The sequence below is a fragment of the Drosophila persimilis genome, unplaced genomic scaffold, assembly GCF_003286085.1.
Source record: "Drosophila persimilis strain 14011-0111.01,24,50 unplaced genomic scaffold, DperRS2 tig00000732-arrow-arrow-pilon, whole genome shotgun sequence".
Classification (NCBI taxonomy): Eukaryota; Metazoa; Arthropoda; class Insecta; order Diptera; family Drosophilidae; genus Drosophila; species Drosophila persimilis.
The window spans coordinates 670,951-690,150 of record NW_020825345.1 but is presented as its reverse complement, the minus strand read 5'-3'; the positions used below and the strand labels follow the sequence as shown (position 1 = coordinate 690,150).

General features: G+C 49.7%; 2 protein-coding genes across 5 annotated transcripts; both read right to left on the bottom strand.

Moving 5' to 3' along the window:
* Positions 1–2,565: 2,565 nt before the first annotated feature.
* LOC6603346 (protein draper) lies at positions 2,566–18,602 on the bottom strand. 4 transcript variants are annotated; one of them, XM_026992387.1, is made up of 11 exons: positions 11,027–11,611; positions 10,792–10,955; positions 10,592–10,717; positions 6,897–7,143; positions 5,782–6,821; positions 5,199–5,405; positions 4,624–5,124; positions 4,233–4,538; positions 4,020–4,166; positions 3,895–3,927; positions 2,566–3,762 (listed from the first exon to the last, which is right to left on the bottom strand). In XM_026992387.1, exons 1-11 carry the CDS (start codon positions 11,131–11,133, stop codon positions 3,512–3,514), a joined length of 3,129 nt encoding a protein of 1,042 aa, XP_026848188.1. In that variant the 5' UTR covers positions 11,134–11,611; the 3' UTR covers positions 2,566–3,511. The 4 variants fall into 4 exon arrangements, with proteins under 4 accessions (XP_026848188.1, XP_026848186.1, XP_026848189.1 ...); XM_026992385.1 differs by lacking the exons at positions 5,782–6,821; positions 6,897–7,143 and adding an exon at positions 18,021–18,602 and having other exon boundaries at positions 5,199–5,348; positions 11,027–11,165; XM_026992388.1 differs by lacking the exon at positions 3,895–3,927 and having other exon boundaries at positions 11,027–11,211.
* Positions 7,720–10,457, bottom strand: LOC6603361. Its single transcript, XM_026992383.1, has 2 exons — positions 9,504–10,457; positions 7,720–9,416 (listed from the first exon to the last, which is right to left on the bottom strand). The coding sequence occupies exons 1-2, from the start codon at positions 10,299–10,301 to the stop codon at positions 7,908–7,910; spliced, it is 2,307 nt and encodes a 768-aa protein (XP_026848184.1). The 5' UTR covers positions 10,302–10,457; the 3' UTR covers positions 7,720–7,907.
* Positions 18,603–19,200: the final 598 nt, after the last annotated feature.

Genomic DNA, 19,200 nt, shown 5'->3' with positions numbered 1-19,200 from the left:
TACCGCTTTTTCATATTTTTTTTGGCCGTTAAAAATTTTCACAAAACGTTGCATACTTTTGGGTCTTGAAAAATGGCGGGGAAAAAATTTAAAAAATCCAGCGACGTTCTACTGATTTCTGTTCGCCTGGTATCCCAGACTTGAAACTCTCGTTTTTGGCCATTTGAGCAGTCGCAAGTTGAAAGTTGTTGTACAACAAATTTTTGTTCTGTTGTTGTTAACAACAACTGTTGTTGGTTTATCCGTTATTTGTGGCCCGATCGGGACATGCGACGGCTTCCTGTGTTAGGAATAACATCCTTGATCTAATACATTCCTTATCAAGGACCAAGGATCAAGGATTTTTTCTCCAGATGTAAACATCTTGTTTTCTCCCTTGTTGGTGGCCCGATCGGTTCGTGCTATGGCCCGCCGGGATCAGAAAAATGCCCTTGACCCTTCGGTAAGGACTCCAACAAACACAACTCTACATACTTAGTTTTCTGGGCTATTTGTGGCCCGATAGAAACGTGAGACGGCTTCCTGTGATCGGAAAAATGTCCTTGATTTAATGGGTCTTTTTTCAAGGATCAAGGACATTTTCCCCACACAAAAAATATTTGGTTTTCTACGCTATTTGTGAACCGATCGGGGCGTGACACGCCTATACAGGATACAGCAAGGATGATTTTTCAATAGTTTTATTCATCATAACTTAGCCTAGTATAAATATATAAACAAGTGGAAAACATTTATATCCTTAAAACTAACAGCAACGAGATCTATCTAGAGTCTAGTAGTCCGCGTTCAGATCTTGCAAGGGGTGCGCTTCTGTCCTGCTGGGATACGATTCTGTCTGGCCGGGATAGGTCTCGGTCTGTCTCGAATGCTCATCGGTAATGCTTGGAAGCGCTCCGTCTGGCCGGGGGAAATCGGGTACGACTCGGTTTGTGGTAAAGCGTCGGCTACATAAGTCCACTCTGAAGGAAGATATATTTTTAAAAAATGCCCACAATTATATACTGATTCACTTACGCGTCTCGAAGCTGAAGCCCAGCGTACTTCTTTTGACGTCATGGCTGTCTCCTGATGACGCGGCGTTAGCCGAAAGCTTGAGCCGCAGATCCTGGGATCTAATCCAGACAGCTCTTTGCGACATTTTCGGTGCATAACCTGCCACATCTGTATACTGTATGGTTGGTGGCAGGACATATAGCATTCTATGAATAAGGTAAAGTTCTATTGTCAGTGAAAGTATCTCACTCATTTTTAATTAAACATACAGGTATGGCTTACGAAGACTTGGAAAATGCTGCTTTGATTTCAACTTGATAATTGGACTTTTCCGATTGCAGTCGATTGGCAGGACTCACCCGGTCACGAAAAGACATGCCACGCCCCGATCGCCTGCCGTATAGCTGAGATATAGCTTACAGAAAAAACCAGTATTTGCATGATGCGGAAATCCACATCTTCGGAAGGCTATATCTCAGGCAAATAGGGCCAGATCGGCGAAGGACCTTGTTTCCCAGTATCGTGAGGACCCAGCCTGTCGATTAGCATCAAAATCTCGACCACGAAAATGAGGCCGATTTTTGGCAAATTTAATGATGTAACCATCATGATTTTTTGCGAAAATCGTGATGGAATGGATATCCTTTTTTCTGGTGCCAATCGGTTGGCAGGACTCTCCCGGTCACGGAATGACATGCCACGCCCCGATCGCCTGCCGTATAGCTGAGATATAGCTTACAGAAAAAACCAGTATTTGCATGATGCGGAAATCCACATCTTCGGAAGGCTATATCTCAGCCTAATAGGGCCAGATCGGCGAAGGACCTTGTCTCCCAGTATCGTGAGGACCCAGCCTGTCGATTGGCATCAAAATCTCGACCACGAAAATGAGGCCGATTTTTGGCAAATTTAATGATGTAACCATCATGATTTTTTGCGAAAATCGTGATGGAATGGATATCGTTTTTTCTGGTGCCAATCGGTTGGCAGGACTCTTCCGGTCACGGAATGACATGCCACGCCCCGATCGCCTGCCGCATAGCTGAGATATAGCTTACAGAAAGCTATATGCTTGCATGATGCGGAAATCCACATCTTCGGAAGGCTATATCTCAGGCAAATAGGGCTAGTTCGGCGAAGGACCTACCTTCCCAGGACAGTGGGGATTAACCCTGTCGATTGGCATCAAAATCTCGACCACGAAAATGACGCCGATTTTTGGCAAATTTAATGATGTAACCATCATGATTTTTTGCGAAAATCGTGATGGAATGGATATCCTTTTTTCTGGTGCCAATCGGTTGGCAGGACTCTTCCGGTCACGGAATGACATGCCACGCCCCGATCGCCTTCCGGATAGCTGAGATATAGCTTAAAGAAAAAACCAGTATTTGCATGATGCGGAAATCCACATCTTCGGAAGGCTATATCTCAGGCAAATAGGGCTAGTTCGGCGAAGGACCTACCTTCCCAGGACAGTGGGGATTAACCCTGTCGATTGGCATCAAAATCTCGACTACGAAAATGAGGTCGATCACGAAAAAACACCTTTTTAATGAATCTCAGTTGACGCTCTGTTAAAATATTCATAATTGTTTTATTTTATATCTTCGCCTTCCTAAGACTGATTATGTATATGAACAATAATCTTTTAACTATTTTGAATAAAAAGATGCATTGGGATTGGGATTACACATTGAAAACAATTTGATGTATTCAAAAAATACCAATATTTAAGCTACTTGTAAATATTCGATCTAAAAATCTACCAATCGGAGCTAATTACAATTTTGGCCAATCGTTTTTATATTACAGACAATCAAAATACAATTTGGGAACACTTAAAATCGACATTTAGTATGTTGAATATATCGTGGTAATCAAAATAGTTTCTCCCATTGTTTTCAACACTTCGCTTCGAATTCAGTTCTAAAAATATGCTTAACATGCTATTGATATCAATTTGTATATGCAGTATATTACTCGTATTTAAAATTATTGCAACCTTCAATATGGGGGAACCTTCTCTTGGAGACGCTCTACTGCAGACAGTGTACAGTGCACAATGATAGCACAATCTTTTCTTAACAGGAAGAGGTGTATAGGTACTATTTTGAATACGTATTCGCTTAGGGTATTAGTCGTTTAGATAATGAATCGAATGAGCATAAGTGTGTATAAAACGAAAGACATTTACAAAAGTGAGGCCGACACTCTGGGTTGTATAGAGCCCGCTAAATAAAAATTTACAAATACAATTGAGCATACAGATCTTAAATCGTACTCCTATGACATATTCTGAACGAACTGACCAACTATTAAACAATTACATATCGAATGAAAGACGCTCATTCTACAAAAAGACAGACACAATACACAACTAAAATGCTATCGAATAAATTAGGCTAAAATGCAGACGCTTTAAAATATCATGGTTCGCATTAGTTGCAACTTAAAAAAATATATTCCACGTGGATGGTGGAGTGACTGTGAGAAGAGTGAAGAAGTGGTATGGTGCTTATTTGCGGAACTCCGGACTGGAGCTGGGCGAAGCAGTCGACACATTGTCGATGTTGGTGTTGTCGAAGCTCTCGTGCTGCGGCTCTGGCTCTGTGGGTGGCTCTGGCTTCGTCAGCAGCACGGTCATGTTCTTCAGATTGTTGGGTTTCTCCTCATCGTGGTTGATGTTGAGCATGGTGTCGTTCATGCGATGATAGTGGGGCTTCTGCGAAGTGCTTGGTCGCGAGTAGTCCAGATGATCGTATTCCCCTATGAAAATTATAAGAAAAGGTATCGTTTTAGTACTAACAAACTTGCGTTCCCATTAGACAATGGACAGGAGTGAAAACGGGTCAGACAAATCACTAAAATACACAGGATCGATGCCCAACTATTGCTTACCCTCCGGAAACAAAATCTTGCTATAAATTTTTACTGATTTTGGCCAAAATGTATGCAAATGTGGAATACATGATTAGTTGCAAAAGCGTCGAGAAAAGTCTGGAATAAAAAGTATGCAAACGTACCGGGATCCTTGTAGCCTTCCTTGTGCTTGATCTCATCGTAGACATGCTCCTCCTTCAGGGAATCATTGTACACATTCGGATTCGTTAGGTCCGCATTCAGGTTCTTGTTCAGCAGATCGTGGTTATAGTTGATCGAGTAGCTTCCCACTGTGAATGGACATATCTAATCGTTAGCCACCATCCATAGACATACATCGATCTGATCGCACTTACCTCTGCCACTGGCATTGGAGTCGTCGCCTCCGTATTCGGTGCTCAGCGTGCTCCTCTGATCGAAGTTGTTCATCTTCCGCGCATTGTTCTGCAGTAGGCGCGTCTCTGCCTGCATCCCGTACACGGGATTATCAAAGTTGTGGTTGCTGGGCGGCCAGGTGGTTCCTGTTTCATGCGTGTAGTGCACGTGGGCGATCTCCGTTTTCAAATTGGACACCCTGCGTCTGTAGTATAAGAAGACGGCGAAAATAATGCAGGCGAAGAGTGTGAGTAGCACTATCGTGAGTGCAACGCTCGCCCGTCCCGCTGCTAGAACACATGGAAGTAAGAGGATAGAGAGGATTAATAAGGGGAGATCCAGGGGCATCCAATCCATTGAGGTAGGACTCACATTCATCGCTGGCTTCGGCGATGCGCTGGGATGCAATCAGCTCGTCGCAGTTCTCGCCCGTGTAGCCGCTGCGGCAGACACACCCGTTCGCCGCATGGCACTGGAAATTGGCCGACGGACACGCGCAGGCGTTCATGCAGTGCTCGCCGTAGAAGCCCTCTGGGCACACCTCATCGCAGCGGGTGCCGGTCCAGCCGGTCTCGCAGATGCACATGCCGTCGTTCTTGCGACAGACCTTGTGGTGCAGGCAGCGGCACCGCTGGGCACATCCCTGGCCGTACGTGTCTGTGGGGCAGGACTCGTTGCAGTTGGCCCCCGTCCAGCCGGGCAGGCACTGGCACTGGCCACTCACATGGTTACACTCGCCCCCGTGCTCGCAGTTGCACTTGAGCTTGCAGCCGGGGCCATAGAGTCCAGCGGGACACGGATGCTCGCAGGTGAGGCCTATATATCCGGTGCGGCAGAGGATCTCGCCCGTGATGTGGTCACAGCTCTTGTTACCTACCAAGCAGGGGAGCACGTGTATTATTAATGATGGATTAATGATGATTTATTCCTGCACGACTCCGACTTACCATGCAATATCTCGGGACAACGCTCCTTGCACTCCATCCCATAGAAGCCAGTCGGACAGGGCTCGTTGCAGTCGACCCCGGTCCAGCCGGGCGAGCAGATGCAGTTGCCGTTGTCCGGGTCGCAGGATGAGTTGTTCAGGCATCTGCAAACTTTATCACAATTTTCACCATAGTAACCGGTCCGACAGTTGGTCTCGCAATGAACGCCTTGGGTGTTGGGTGTTGGGCATCAGAAGACAAGGACAACAGGACGACAAAAAAAAAAACCAGGAACAGAAACAGAAACACAGTGCAAAACCAGAAAAAGCGAATTAAAATTTGTAAAACCAAACGACATGCATGCCAAAATGATGTATAGATAGGTGGATATGTTGATAGAGGAGGGGCGATGGGATGCGATGGATGAGTGCAATCGGTTAGTGCTATGATCTGTCTGTTAGAAGGGGCAATCCTGCAGGGATTCGATTGGGAGCTGTTCCAGCTGCTCCAGCTGTTCTTTATTGAATCATGAACGGATGAGACTAATGATCTGGGGTGAGAGGACGTAAGGGCGTGGAAAGGTAAATGGAGTCCCAGATAGTACCTCCCCAATCCTGCTTGCAGATGCAGCGCCCGTTGGTGGCGTCACAGGCCAGGCTGTTGTGCTGATCGCACTGGCACTTCTGACTGCACTCGTGGCCGAACTTGCCCGCATCGCACTTCCGGTCGCAGTGTTCGCCTGTCCAGCCAGCGGCACAGGTGCAGGTGCCGTTCTGGGGATTGCACGCGGCATTGTTGTGGCAGTCGCAGACGTTGCGACAGTCCTGCCCGAAGTGGTTCAGGTCGCAGGGCCTGTCGCATTTAATGTTCTTCCAGCCGGCGGTGCAGAGGCACTGACCCGTCTCCGGCATGCACTTGGCCCCGTTCTGGCAGTCGCAGCGCAGGGCGCAGTCCTGGCCGAAGGTCCCTGGGGGGCAGCTCACCTCGCAGGTTGGTCCCTGAAAGCCGGCAGCGCACTGGCACGTCCCGTTGACGGGGGAGCACTTGGCCCCGTTCTTGCAGTTGCAGGTCTGCTCGCAGTTGAGGCCGTAGCGCAGGAAGGTGCAGGGGCGCGTGCACTGGGCACTGCTCCAGCCAATGCTGCACTGACAGCGTCCCGTCTCCGGGTGGCACAGCTCCGTGTGCTCCATGTCGCACTCGCACGTCTGATTGCAGTCCGGCCCGTACTTATCCCTCTCGCAGATCCGCTCCTCGCAGCGATCCCCGCGCCAGCCCGCGTTGCAGATGCAGGCGCCGGTGGCCCGGTCGCAGGTGGCGTCGTTCTCGCAGCTGCAGGTCTGGGTGCAGTTCAGGCCGAAGGTGTTCAGGGGGCACTCGTCGAAGCAGCGCTCCCCCAGGTAGCCCGGCGGGCACTCGCACTTTCCGCTGATGTGGTGGCAGGGTGCTCCTTTGTAGCACTCGCAGGAGAGCTCGCAGGCGGGGCCGTAGCTGCCCACGGGACACTTGTTGGCGCACACGTCGCCCGTCCAGCCCGGATTGCAGATGCAGGCCCCGCTCTCGGGCTCGCACTTGCCGTCGTTCTGGCAGGGACAGTCCTGCTGGCACTGTGCCCCGTGCTTTCCGTCCGGACAGCGCATATCGCATCTGATTGGGAGGGGGCGAAGGGGAGATTAGTATGGGGCTCTCGGTTTCTCTTGCCACGATCTGGCGGTCACTTACAGCGGACCCGTGAACCCGGGCGCACAGGAGCACTCGCCCGAGACGTGATGGCACTTGCCACCGTTCTCACAGCGGCACTCCTCCAAGCAGCTGGCGCCAAAGCGCCCCTCCGGACAGACATCGGCGCACCTGGCGCCCGTATAGCCCTTGGCGCACTCGCACTCCCCGCTGAAGGGCTCGCAGAGGGCGTTGTTCAGGCAGTCGCACTGCATCGAGCAGTTCCTTCCGTACCAGCCAGGTGGGCAATCTGGCGTGCAAAAAGTTATATAAGTAATCTAAATCTCTCTCTCTCTCTCTCTCTGTCTTTCTTAGAACAGGACTAGACGTTAGACAGGATGTTGCGACAGTTATTTGCTGTTTTCTCTTGCTATTGGTATTGGTATTGCTTTGCTTTGCTGGCGGCTAAGCCACGCCACGCTCAGGAGTTCTCCTCCCGGAGCGTGTCGTGTGTGAATTTAGATCCTCTAGATCCTGCGGGGGGGACTGCGCGTGTGTGTGTGTGTGTGGGGGTAGGTGTGAAAGAGGATTGGGTGTGTGTGTGTGTGTGCATGTGTGCTCTTGGTTAGACTAAAGATTGCAATTCACAAAACAATAAAAAAAAAAATCCAAATAAGGCTAGAAGCTACAAGCTACAAAGCGCATACAATATCGAATATACAGTATAACAGTATAGCAGTATAGCAGGAACAGTTAGGCTACAGTTATACAGAGGTGCATATCATCGGCAGGCCGAAGATGGCATACCCTTGCAGAGGTTTTACAGAGACAGTGCCGCCAACTTGAGAGGCCTCTTGGCTCTTGGCTTCCAAAAAAAACCTATGTGCATATCTCCGAACTGGAATATCCTTTAATAATCCCACAATGAATCGTAAAGTGTCTGACAAATGTTTCGTTGTGTATCGGTCTTCTAACGACTTTAGATTTTGATGGAAAACTTCAATCGACTTCAAATCGAACCAAGAAAAATAAGAAATGTCTAGATGGATAATGGAGAGGGGATAGTGGGCTGGATCAGCGCTTTTCCCTGCGGCTCTTGAAGTAGTAGTAGCGATTGCCCATTCCCGGTTGTTGGACGTGCTCCCGGAACTGCTCCAAATCGAAGCTATTCGGATCGAAGTGAAAGGGACCCAGGTCGAGCACTGAGCTGTGGCTGGACACCGACTCCACAATCTCTTGGGGGACGGAGGCTTTGACCGTTTTGATCCCCAGCTCCGCCCAAATGTCGTACTCGGCGGCCTCCTCCTTCTCCGACACCTGGGACTCGGTGGTGGTGTCGCTGGGCGTGCGGATCAGAGGGGGACGCATCTTGACGCACTCCGCCCGGCGGGCGCGCTCGTCCTCCAGCTTCTTCACCAGCGGGTGCTTGATGCTCTTGAAGTGCTCCCTTATGTCCTGCTCCGTTTGGGTCTCGTCCCCGATGTAGGAGTGGTCCGCTTGGAAGCCGTTGCGCCTCACTATGATATCTGCCTCAAACTCCTCGTCGCTGTCCAGGTCGCAGCCGCGGCAGTCGAAGTGCGTGACCTTTTGGTTGCTCTCCAGGGCGCAGATGAGTCTCCGACCCGTGCTGCTGTTCAGCGGAATAGCCGTCATGTCCAGTCGCCGTAGCGGCGGATGGTTGCGCAGCAAAAAGCCGATACTCTCCGACACCGCCTCCTTGCGGGCCGTAATGGCCGACACGTTGAGCTCCTCCACATGCTCGGTGCCGGCAATGTAGTGGATGAGCGTCGACAGGGCCCGGTCACTCATTCGGTTGTGGGCCAGACCAAGGTACTGCAGGTGCGTCCCTCCTGCATCTCCGCTGGCGCCGTTCTGGTGGCGCTGCTGCAGGGCGGCGCCAATGGCCGAGGCCGCATTCTGGTCCAGCTGGTTGTACTCCAGCTCCAGGGCCTTCAGCATGCTCCCGCCCTCCAGCAGGGAGCCCAAAGTGGCCCCGCAGTCGTCGGACATGTGGTCGTAGCCAAAGTCAATCACTTCCAAGGCCTTCAGGTTCTTGAGGACACGGCAGAGGACGTGCAGCTTGAGATGGTCCATGCGGCTGTTGCGCAGGCGGAAGATCTGCAGCTTGTCGAGCTCCTGGAGGCCCCTGGCCAGCCGCACCACGTCCTCGGTGGAGAACCGCAGGTGCCGCTTGTGGAAGTCGCGCCCCATGTGTGGCCCCAGGAACTCGAGGGTGAACGAGACGAGGTTATCGAAGAAGCGCACAAAGCTCAGGTCGATGTGATGGCAGTGCTCCGAGGGGAAGTCGTAGCGACGGAGGCGCTCCAGCACCTTCTCCTTGTTTCGCCTGTCCACGATCTTATCTTCGTCGTCTTCCGGCTCGGGCTCCACCTTCATACTGAAGACGCCCATCACTGTCTTCCTGCTCTTGCGGCGCTTCTTCTCAGGCTGCTCGGCGGGCCTCTGCCGCATAACGGTGCGACGGTGCACCCGCTGCTCGTGCGCCTCCTTCCTGGCGGCCTGCAAGCGCCGCAGCTGCTGTCGCACGGCGTTGCGGGAACCACGCGCCACGCGTTTGGCCTCCTGGATGTCATCCAGAAGGTACATGACTCCTTCGACTGCCGCTTCTACTGCCGCTGCTCCTGCCACTGCCCCTGCCCCTGCCCCTGCCCCTGCCGGCTGCTCCTCCTCCGTTTCCACTCTATTAAAGTTGATCTTAGCCTGATTCTTCGGGTCGGGCTGCTCTGTGGACTGCTCTTCGGAGCACTCTCCCTCTTGCTCGTCTGTCCACTCGGAGGAGGTGTTGCGCTCATCGCTAGAAACAAACAGGGCCTCAGACTCCTCCGACGTGACGTCCGGCTCCGAGTCGCTGCTCCCTTTGTGGCGCTGGAAGCTCTCCTCCGAGAGGGACTGCAGATGGCGGATGTCCATGGTGCGCACATGTTCCCGCACGAGTGCCGCCAGCTCGGCCATCTCGCTCTCCGGCCAGAAGGCCGCCGGACAGGCCTCGACTATCTCCACGTACTTGATGCTGATGCCCTTGCCCCGCCAGTCGTACTCCGAGAGCTTCTTTTGCGCCAGCGACTTGTCCGTGCTCTTGGCCAGCACCACGCGCCGCCAGTAGCGCACATCCTCCACGAAATAGCACTCCCGCAGCGGCAGGTCCACGTCGATGGAGTCGTAGTGGATGCGCAGCTTCAGCGGGTCCTCCCGCACGGGCACTGCGATGTGCACAGTGCCCTGACTCTTGGCCAGCGCCCGCACGCACAGATCGGCCAAGGTGCCCAGGCGCTCGTGCTCGATGAAGGCCTCTGCGTAGACCTCCCGATGCCTCTCGCTGAGCAGCCGCCGGGTGCCTATCGAGGGACGGTACAGCGCGTACTCGTCCAGCAGTTCCGGGTCATTGGGTATCCCGAAGGTGCCGATGCTGATGGGTGGCATGCCGTCCAGATCCTCCTCAATGTCCATGTTGTGTGTCCTGTCCCTTCTTCGTATTCTGTATTATGTACTCCCAAATTGTCCTACGTTTTGTCCCCCTGTTGTGGCATTTGTGTTCGGAATATATCGTATGTATATCTCATGGCTAGCCCCGATTCTGTCAGAGCACTCTGCAAGGGCTTTAAAGGACTAAGCAATGGGACCCAGAGGTGGCCCCACATGCACCCCACCCCCAAGGCGTTTCATTGTACACAAATACGAAAGGGTTAATCGGGGAAGAGAAGGGAAAGGAAGGGAAGGGAAGCAAAGGTTAAACGAACTTATATCACAGGCAGGGCCGCCATAGCCATGGTCGCACTTGCACTTCTCCGGGGCAATGCATCTGCCGTGCTCGCAGTGGTCCGTACAATGGGGCACGCACTCCCCGCCGCTGGACACATAGCCATCTGGAATGTAGATCGTAGATCGTGAAAATACAGGCTCGGGGCACGTAGGGACTCGAAACTCCCGAGAGACTCACCGCAACAGTCGCGCACAATGCGGTTCTTCATGATTGTCTTGGTCTTGTTTACCACCCGATTCTTGATGCGGTACGTGGAGCAGCGTGGCGGGATGGTGAGGCACCAGTTGGAGCCACGCTCCTGGTACGACTGCAGCTCAGTGTAGACAACTTCAACGGGGTAGCTATGGGTGGATGGGATAGATGGATGGAGATGGATGAGTGCCTGTGATTAGTCTCTCCGACGAGTACTTACCTCTCCCGCCTCTTGCATATGTTGGGGCCATCTAGTTCTGTGAGCTCCGAGTGGACCAGGAGTGCCGGGCCGGCCAACAGCCACCCAAATAGGATTATGCGCAACATGGCGTTGTGGGGTGGGGTGGGGTGGGGGAGACCTGAAAAGAAGGGAGAATCCAGAACTGGCTCAGGAAATCATTCAGTACGAATATCTGGAGAAAGCGGCACAACACAGAGAACGGCAGCAAATATCGAAAGCACGGGGAACATAAAGTAAATACAAATACAACTACAAAACAAAGCCCATGAACGTATGTATATTTCCTCACAGGTGCTGGAATAAGATGAATCCAACTATTACCAATCCACGTTCCCCGTTCACCCGTTCGCGGGGTATTTTCGGATCCATGGGATCCTTCGACTTTACCGACCAGCAGCAGCAGCAGCAAGAATAGACTCAATGCGATGCCCTTCCTAGGCCAAATCCACACCAGTCCTCTGCTGTCCCGCCCAATGGGTCCAATAGGTCGCGCACACCCCCCCACCTTCCCTCCGATGGGGGATTCAGATGGGTGAGCGGCAGCAGCAGGCGGCGCTTCTCCGGACAGCCGCGGAGACTACTTCGACGGCCCGCACGAAGAGTACTCCGACGGCCGCTACGAGGGCGACTACGAGGGCGACTACTCGATGCCCACCTAGGAGGACCAAGAGGAGGAGTCGTGCTCCTGTCAGAGCCAGAGCGAGTTCAGCTCGATAGAGCGCACCGAGTCGGACTCGGAGTGGGAGGAGCTCTCCGACGGCCCTTCCCTCAGGGTCTCCCCGCTGGAGTCCCTCGGCGCAGTCGTGCTCTCCACAATGCAGCCGGAGCACCGTCAGCGCATGGTGGCCTTGTACCACCTCGTCTTGGAGACCGCTGTGGTCAAGGTCGTGCTGCTGGTGCTGAAGATGCTGTGCTGCGCGGTGTTCTGGCTGGTCGAGAAGACCGTGGGCGCCTCCGATTGTGGAACAGCAAGTTCAAGCTGCGCACCATCCAGCGCCAGTTGCTGTGGCGCATGGCCAATGCCCGGGGCGACGAGACGCTCGTCTTCTTTGCCGTGCTCATGACCACGACCACGCCCTGGCTGTTCTCCCTCAGCCTCCTGGGATTCATCCTGTCCCTGGCGGCGCTCCTGAAGGAGACCGTCGAGGAGCTGGTGTTCCAGATACGCCTGCACCTCGTGCTCTAGGGGGCAGCCATCGAGCAGAAAGCAGCAAGCAGCAAGCAGCAAGCATTATCCAATCACACACTGACAGAAGACACACGGCCACCCGCCCGACACTCCACCCCTCCCCTCAGAGATGTTTGCACTTCCATTTGGGCATCTATTTTCGTTGATGCCAGAATCGCAATGCACGGAATCGTCTCTCCGTTTTTGGCCGCAATCAAAATACATACATATGTAGATGCCGAAATATTCGAAATTCAAAGTCAATTCCCACGAGAGAGAGCGAGACAGAGAAGGAGAGAGAGACAGAAAGAGGATGAGAGAGAGAGAGAGAGAGAGAGAGAGAGGGGAAATGGAGCACGAGACGACAAACTCAAGAGTTTCCAGTCGATCAGATATATTGTTTATGTTTATCCGTTGCGTTTGGACGGGAGGCCACTTGCTCATCCCTCATCCCCGTGATTGCATTTATTATTATTATTTTTATTTCGCTGCATATTTGTTCTGCAGTTTATTCAATGATAAACGGAGGAGGAGAGCATGCAGCAGCAGCAAAACATTTCCGCTGCAGCAGCGATTGTGGCAGCCGTGGGGCCTTTGTTGCCCCCAATTGCAGGCCCCCGCATACGCACTTCGGAGGCACGGAATCCACCAGAAGCGGCAGCAAATGAATCATTAAATATTCACTGTACTCGTGTTGATTCAGTGATCAGTGATCAAAACAACACAACAAAAGCGTCATCATCCACGATCCACGACCCATGATCCCTGATCCAGAATCCGTAGAAGCATCCATTTTCAGGGCTCTCTTGGGCGCTGGTTGGGGTACGCCTCCGATTTCAATCCCTTGCCACACGGGCAACCCGAGCAAGCCCCGATATGTAAACAGGGTCAAGTCTACCTGTGCGAAGGGGGCCAAGGGCCAGAGAGGCGCCGGCTCTTCTTGGGATCCGATTACCGAACCGATTGCATAAGACTCGGCCCGGAAGTGGACATACTCGTGTGCAGCCCTTTCGCCCGGCTATGGACATTCCCATTTGTGATTACAGTCTGTAGCGACATGAAGTGAAGCATGCCCCGACAATGTCGTCTGTGGATTTGTGGAAAATACCAGCAATTAGAGCTCTCCCTCTCCCTCCCATCGTGCTCCCATAACTCCAGTTACAGTTTATACAAAAAGCCTCTGCCGCTAATTGTTGGCTTGTGGCAGCAGCGTGGGGGTGGGGGCATGCGGGGGCATGCACTGCAAATCTGATTCATTTAATCGCCAGGTGGGGGTTGGGGACCTTCCACTGCTTCTATCGTACACACTCGTACACTGAGAGAAAAGTGAACTTGGATTTACAAATTAATATTTTTATTTGATATTGAATCGAAATATAAAGCAAAAATATTTAATAGTAACATGCAACACTTTCTTTTTAGAATTTGTACTCCCCGGTGCAGATATATCGGCAGACATATCGGCATACATTTGCATATCGCGGCTATCGGGTCTTTTTTCTCTGGGTGTGGTCGAAGCATCAACAAAACATCATTTCACTGCCAAGGCTGTCATTAGCCCAGAAATCGCGTGTGCCCCTGCCACTGCCACTGCCACTGCCACTGCCACTGGCACTGCCACTGGCAAGTGGCGCCACCAACAAAGGGGCCACCTGTGATGGAGAAGCCCGAGCACGGGCCAAAATACTATAAAAAATTCAATTACGGCAAAGTGCAGAACAACAGAACATCGATGGATGCAGCAGCTGCTAGTCGTTTTACATCAATAATAAACATCACAAATTAATTATTATTTTATTGAGAGCCCATTGGGTCCCCGCTCTTGGCTTTACTTTGAACAAAGCAAAGGCTTGAAAGGTGGGCAATAAATCATCGCGGAAATCTCGGAAAATGGATAAGAACTTTCCCTGACAATCCCTTGAGATAATCAGCGACCCGGACAGAGGTCGCAGGCACCAGAGATTAACACCAGAGACGACAGCCAGAAGGAGATAAGAGCTGATAATCCTCGAACACCGAACATGTGTTCCTGATGGGATGACCAGATCAGGTGTCCCCCCCCCACATGCTAAGGTAAACAAATCGGTTGGCAACGAGAGACGGGAGGATGCGTAATCCGGTCATGGGCTCGAGAGTGATAATAATAGAGGTTCAGTCCGGGTAAACGAGTAATTGGATTCAGCCGAACAGCAAACGGAGGGGAAGTGCATTAGGATTTACAGATGACTCTGCTGGGGTACTGGGTACTGCACTCCCATCTCCTAGAAGATAAGAATAACAATCCCTAATACAATCCCCCCCCCATGCATTATGAAAGTGTAAGAAAAGTTTCTTTATTTCTTTATTGGAAACAGGGAAGGAAAAAAAATACAAGTTCATTTGCCATTTACTTATTTGTTTAAATGGAAATGTCGTGTATGACTCACGCGAATCTCGGCGGCTAGACGCTTAGCGAAAAACTATCTGTATCTGACACACAGACAGACAGAGAGAGAGAGAGAGAGAGAGAGATCTTTTCAATGGAAAAACGTGCTTGTTAATATCTGCTACATTGACTATTCCATTCATTCATCGATTCAATTCATTATGGACAGCATCTGGTCTGTGTGATTCATTACGCACTCCTACTAGTATCTGGACTCGTTTCCACTCATTCAGTTGTTCTGCTCGAATTAAGTTCGGCTACTGCGGTGCGATATGAACTGTGTTCAGGCAGGAGTGGTTTTCCCAGCCCCAGAGGGACCACGCGGGATATCATTCCACTCCTCTGTTGACTCGCAATCGCCCCCCCAATCGTCTTCCCTCCTTTCCGTTGCACAAACAGCAATAATGCGAGTGAATGATTCACTTCACTGTGAATGATTTCTAATCGGGTACTGCATAAGCGATAAATGGGTGGGTAATTGATAAGTTATGATTCCTTACGATACGTCCCACAAAAGCTAATCGCGGGTTAACATCTGTGTCTGCTCCTTGTCTTTCCTGTTTTATACTTCTAGATTACTCTTACATATATATCAAATGTATGACTAATCTCCTTGAGGCGAAAAGGCTTGAGACTTGAGTGCCGCTAGAAGGAACTAGCCACTCGATTGGTTCCACTTTTAGACAACATCAAAAGCTTATGCATTCTCTTTTTTCCCCACTCCTAGTGATGATTAACGGACGCATAACCTTTGCAAAGTACTGTCTTTTGCAGAGTTCGTTTACTCCTTTAAAGCCTCCACACAAACACAAACACATACATATGCATGCACATATGTACGTGTGTATGTCGCAGTCGCAATCTGCTTGTGCTGTGGATGGTTGTACATAGAGGGGGGTGTCGTATCCGACTCTGGGATATATAGCACACACCCTCAATATTGCGCAGTTGATTAAAGCACAAACAAAGAACATCGTGCTTTATTTAATATGTATAAATACATATGTACTCTACATATGCATATGTATGTGTATTCTGCACATAAGACACATCTCTACGCACTCCAGCTTCGAGCTGTACTTTGGATATGGAAATCAAAGTGTTATGAATAAACACAGCACGGTCCGAGTACTAGTCCGAGTCCCAGTCCCAGTGGCAGTCCCAAACCCAAACACAATCTCAATCTCTATGTAGATCCGCACAGGCAGTGCAAATGTTTCATATCCACAGTTGTTGGTAATTTAACGCCGAGCCAAGAGGCAAGACGCTGATAAAACACTTTCGGAAGCACACACAACCAAATGCAAAAACAATAATAATAAACAACAAATGTTTTGGCCGCAGAACGTGAGCTACAGGCAGGCTGCCGTAAAACCGCTGGAATTTCATTCCAGAGGGTTCCGTAATACGGACTTTGCTTGCAAGATACTCCGAACTTATATTTTAATTAAGTTCCGCTTAATGGAGGCATTATGGGAGCCACCAGTAACTGGTGTTTGTGAAGCGATGACATCAAAACTTCAATTTTGGATCCAAAGTACAATAGGAAAACAGATGTACAGCCACGTCAGCGACAGAGACAGCGACAGTGACAGCGACAGCCAACAATCGCTTGGAGCTGCTTCGCCAGCTTTCCAAATCCATTTCGCATACAGACAACACCTCTTTACCCATAAATGTGCCCGCTGTATTGGCCAATTAGCAATCGGTTCTCATATTTCTAGCCCGAAAGTTTCCTAGATTCCCCTTCGCAAGTGTGTGCAACCGCTTTTCAGCGGAACGAACACCCCGCAGAGCCCCTAGAACTAGGTGGAACCCACGCTACGGCATGCCATGACAGAAGATACGCCACCAGACAGCCATCAAGAATTGCATTTTGCATAATCAGTGCACTGCAACTGTAACAATACGGCGGGTGCGCGGCCATGTTGGATAATCTATCTGGAAAAACGGAAAAGGAATGAGAGAAAACTGACAATGGAAGCTCCATCCTCCGAGTCCTTCGGTAACTTTCAGAGCGTCGCGTAATGGATAACGGATAATGGATAGTGGAGGAGACTCTTGTCTCAGCCGCAGCCCGCCGCAGCCTACCCCGCTCCCTCTACTCTCTACACGGGTTTGTTCTGGTCGATCCCCGACGACACACCCGAGTATGGAGCGTGCTCTTCAGCACATTTCATACGTTCATGCCCAAGCAGAGGATATTACAGTTTTGTGCAGCTGTTTGTTACACTCCACAGAGAAGGAGGCATAAACGATATCCCTATTACAGCCATATATTCTGTATTCTCTGCACCTCTCCCATCATCCGCAGATTGTTAGCCTTTGGTTCATTAAAAGAGTGTCGGCACTTCGGTGTGCCAAAGATACATATCTTTACCCCTTGAATCAGCTCGTGTTGATTTTTCTGCCGTGCATTGCACTTTTGAGCTCAGGTCCTAAACGAGAGTCACACACCACACACATGCACATTATTATCATTATCATCATCATTATGATAATGACTGTGAGCGAACGAATGCTGATGAAGCCTCATTGTCAATGTCGAAAGTTATGGGATTGGTTAAGGAAACCCAAGGTGGGATATGAAAAGTATTGCGTTCTGCTCTGGCATAGGATCCCAGCTTTAATATTAGGGGGATTCCCTTTCTCAGCAACGATGCGACAATCAACGGACATTGATTAACAGCTGTATGTACATATACACACAGCAAGGCAGTCGCGATTAGATACCGGCCAGCACCGAGCAGCGTAGACACCCAGTACCCTGCCACCCTCCGAGAGAAACAGAGAGCGATGAAGGGGGATCTGTGTGTGCGTATCCAATGAATTAATATTTCATTCTAGAACGCAGATGTCTGCGTTAGTTGGGCACACACACACATAGTACATATATGCTGGCAGCGTTCCCATTCAATCTACTCGACGGCTGATGCACGCCTGAAGCCCCCGCTGGAAACTTCCGCAGATTCTGGAACGCAGAGGATGCGGGCTATCGGCGACAGGGGAAACTACTATACAGAAAGAGAAGGCGAATTCATATTATTGCCAATTTAATGCAAGAAAAATAAAGAGAGTGGAGTGGGCGATGCCAAAGGCAGAAGAAAGAAAGGCCGTAAACCAAAAGAAGAAGGCACGCAAGAAAGAGAAACCAGAACAGGTTTAACTGTTCTTGGAGTGCTCGCTTAACAACGCTAATTGACACGCACACAGGCACACACGCCACACACACACAACCAGAAGGGCCATAAACACACTCAAAAGCCAAGTGGAACTTTTGTAAACCCCATAAATGGCGAATAGTGTGTCACATTTCAAGAGCTTCCTTTATTTGTTTAACCAAAAGGCATTAAAATTAACTAATTTTAGTGAAAACTTACTTTTCTTCTGAACCGAAATTGAGTGGCCTGGGGCCTATCAAATCAACTGCAGCAAGGAATGCACTCAATTTACACTCAATTAGTTTACACGTTTTGCTTTCGTAGTTTCCAGCGCCCTGCCCTGGCTGATTTATTTCGGATGGCACTGACACCTTTCATTCGCCATATACGTATATATTCATATATTTTTAAATGCTTACAACATCTCGTCAGTCTGTGCGAATTGTTTTCTTTTCTCCACTAACACAGATTTGCACTCAAACAAAAACTCGTTTTTGATCATTTATTTTGGCACAAAACTTTCTGCTACACCAAAATTGCTGAATGCTGCAACAATGTTTTATGTACTATTCATTTATGTGATTGCCACCCGAGTACCCACCACGAGTTTGTTTAAAAATAAGTATTTCTACTTATAAACCCAACCCAAAGAATAACAACAACACGCACAAAACGACGCAGTTCTTGAACCGTGTCTCGGAACGAACCCGAAATGCACTTCAATTTGGTCGCTTAATTCAAGCTTGTTCACAGCCCAGCGATTCGCAAATGCGGCAAATTCTATTTATTTTTTTTAATGTACGCATACAAGTGTACATCAGCAAAGCGATTTGCTCAATTTAATAAAAATTAACGCGACGCAAAGCGTACGGCGATCCGCTCATTTAAAAAATTTGGAAGCAGTGTGACGGATTTATTGCTAAAATATACCATCCGACCATTAGAAATATACCGACTCATTTAAAAAATATACCGTACATATACTGACGAGTTCAATTTCTTTTGTACATATTCCTCATTAATGATATTCCGTCGAATATTACTAGCTAGAAAGACCCGTCAGCTTTCAACTCATAATTTTATCCGATTATTTAATCGGTTTCCTACAAGGCTGGTTAAATTTAAGTTTTCATCTTTATTGTATTGCTTATAAAATAGGGTTAAAGAAAAACCGGTCAACAACAATTTCCACTAAATTAATTTCCTTACTGGTAACTACACGCTAAATACACATTTGCTACATATTAACTACATTTTAATGTCATTACAAAAGGCGACACCTGTAGGAAAAAAGTTCGTCGGTATATTTACGGTATTTTCTGAGAGTGTGACCGTATATCGTATATCCACAGTCACACTGATTTTAGACACCTTGTCCAAGTCACACACCTTGCAAGTT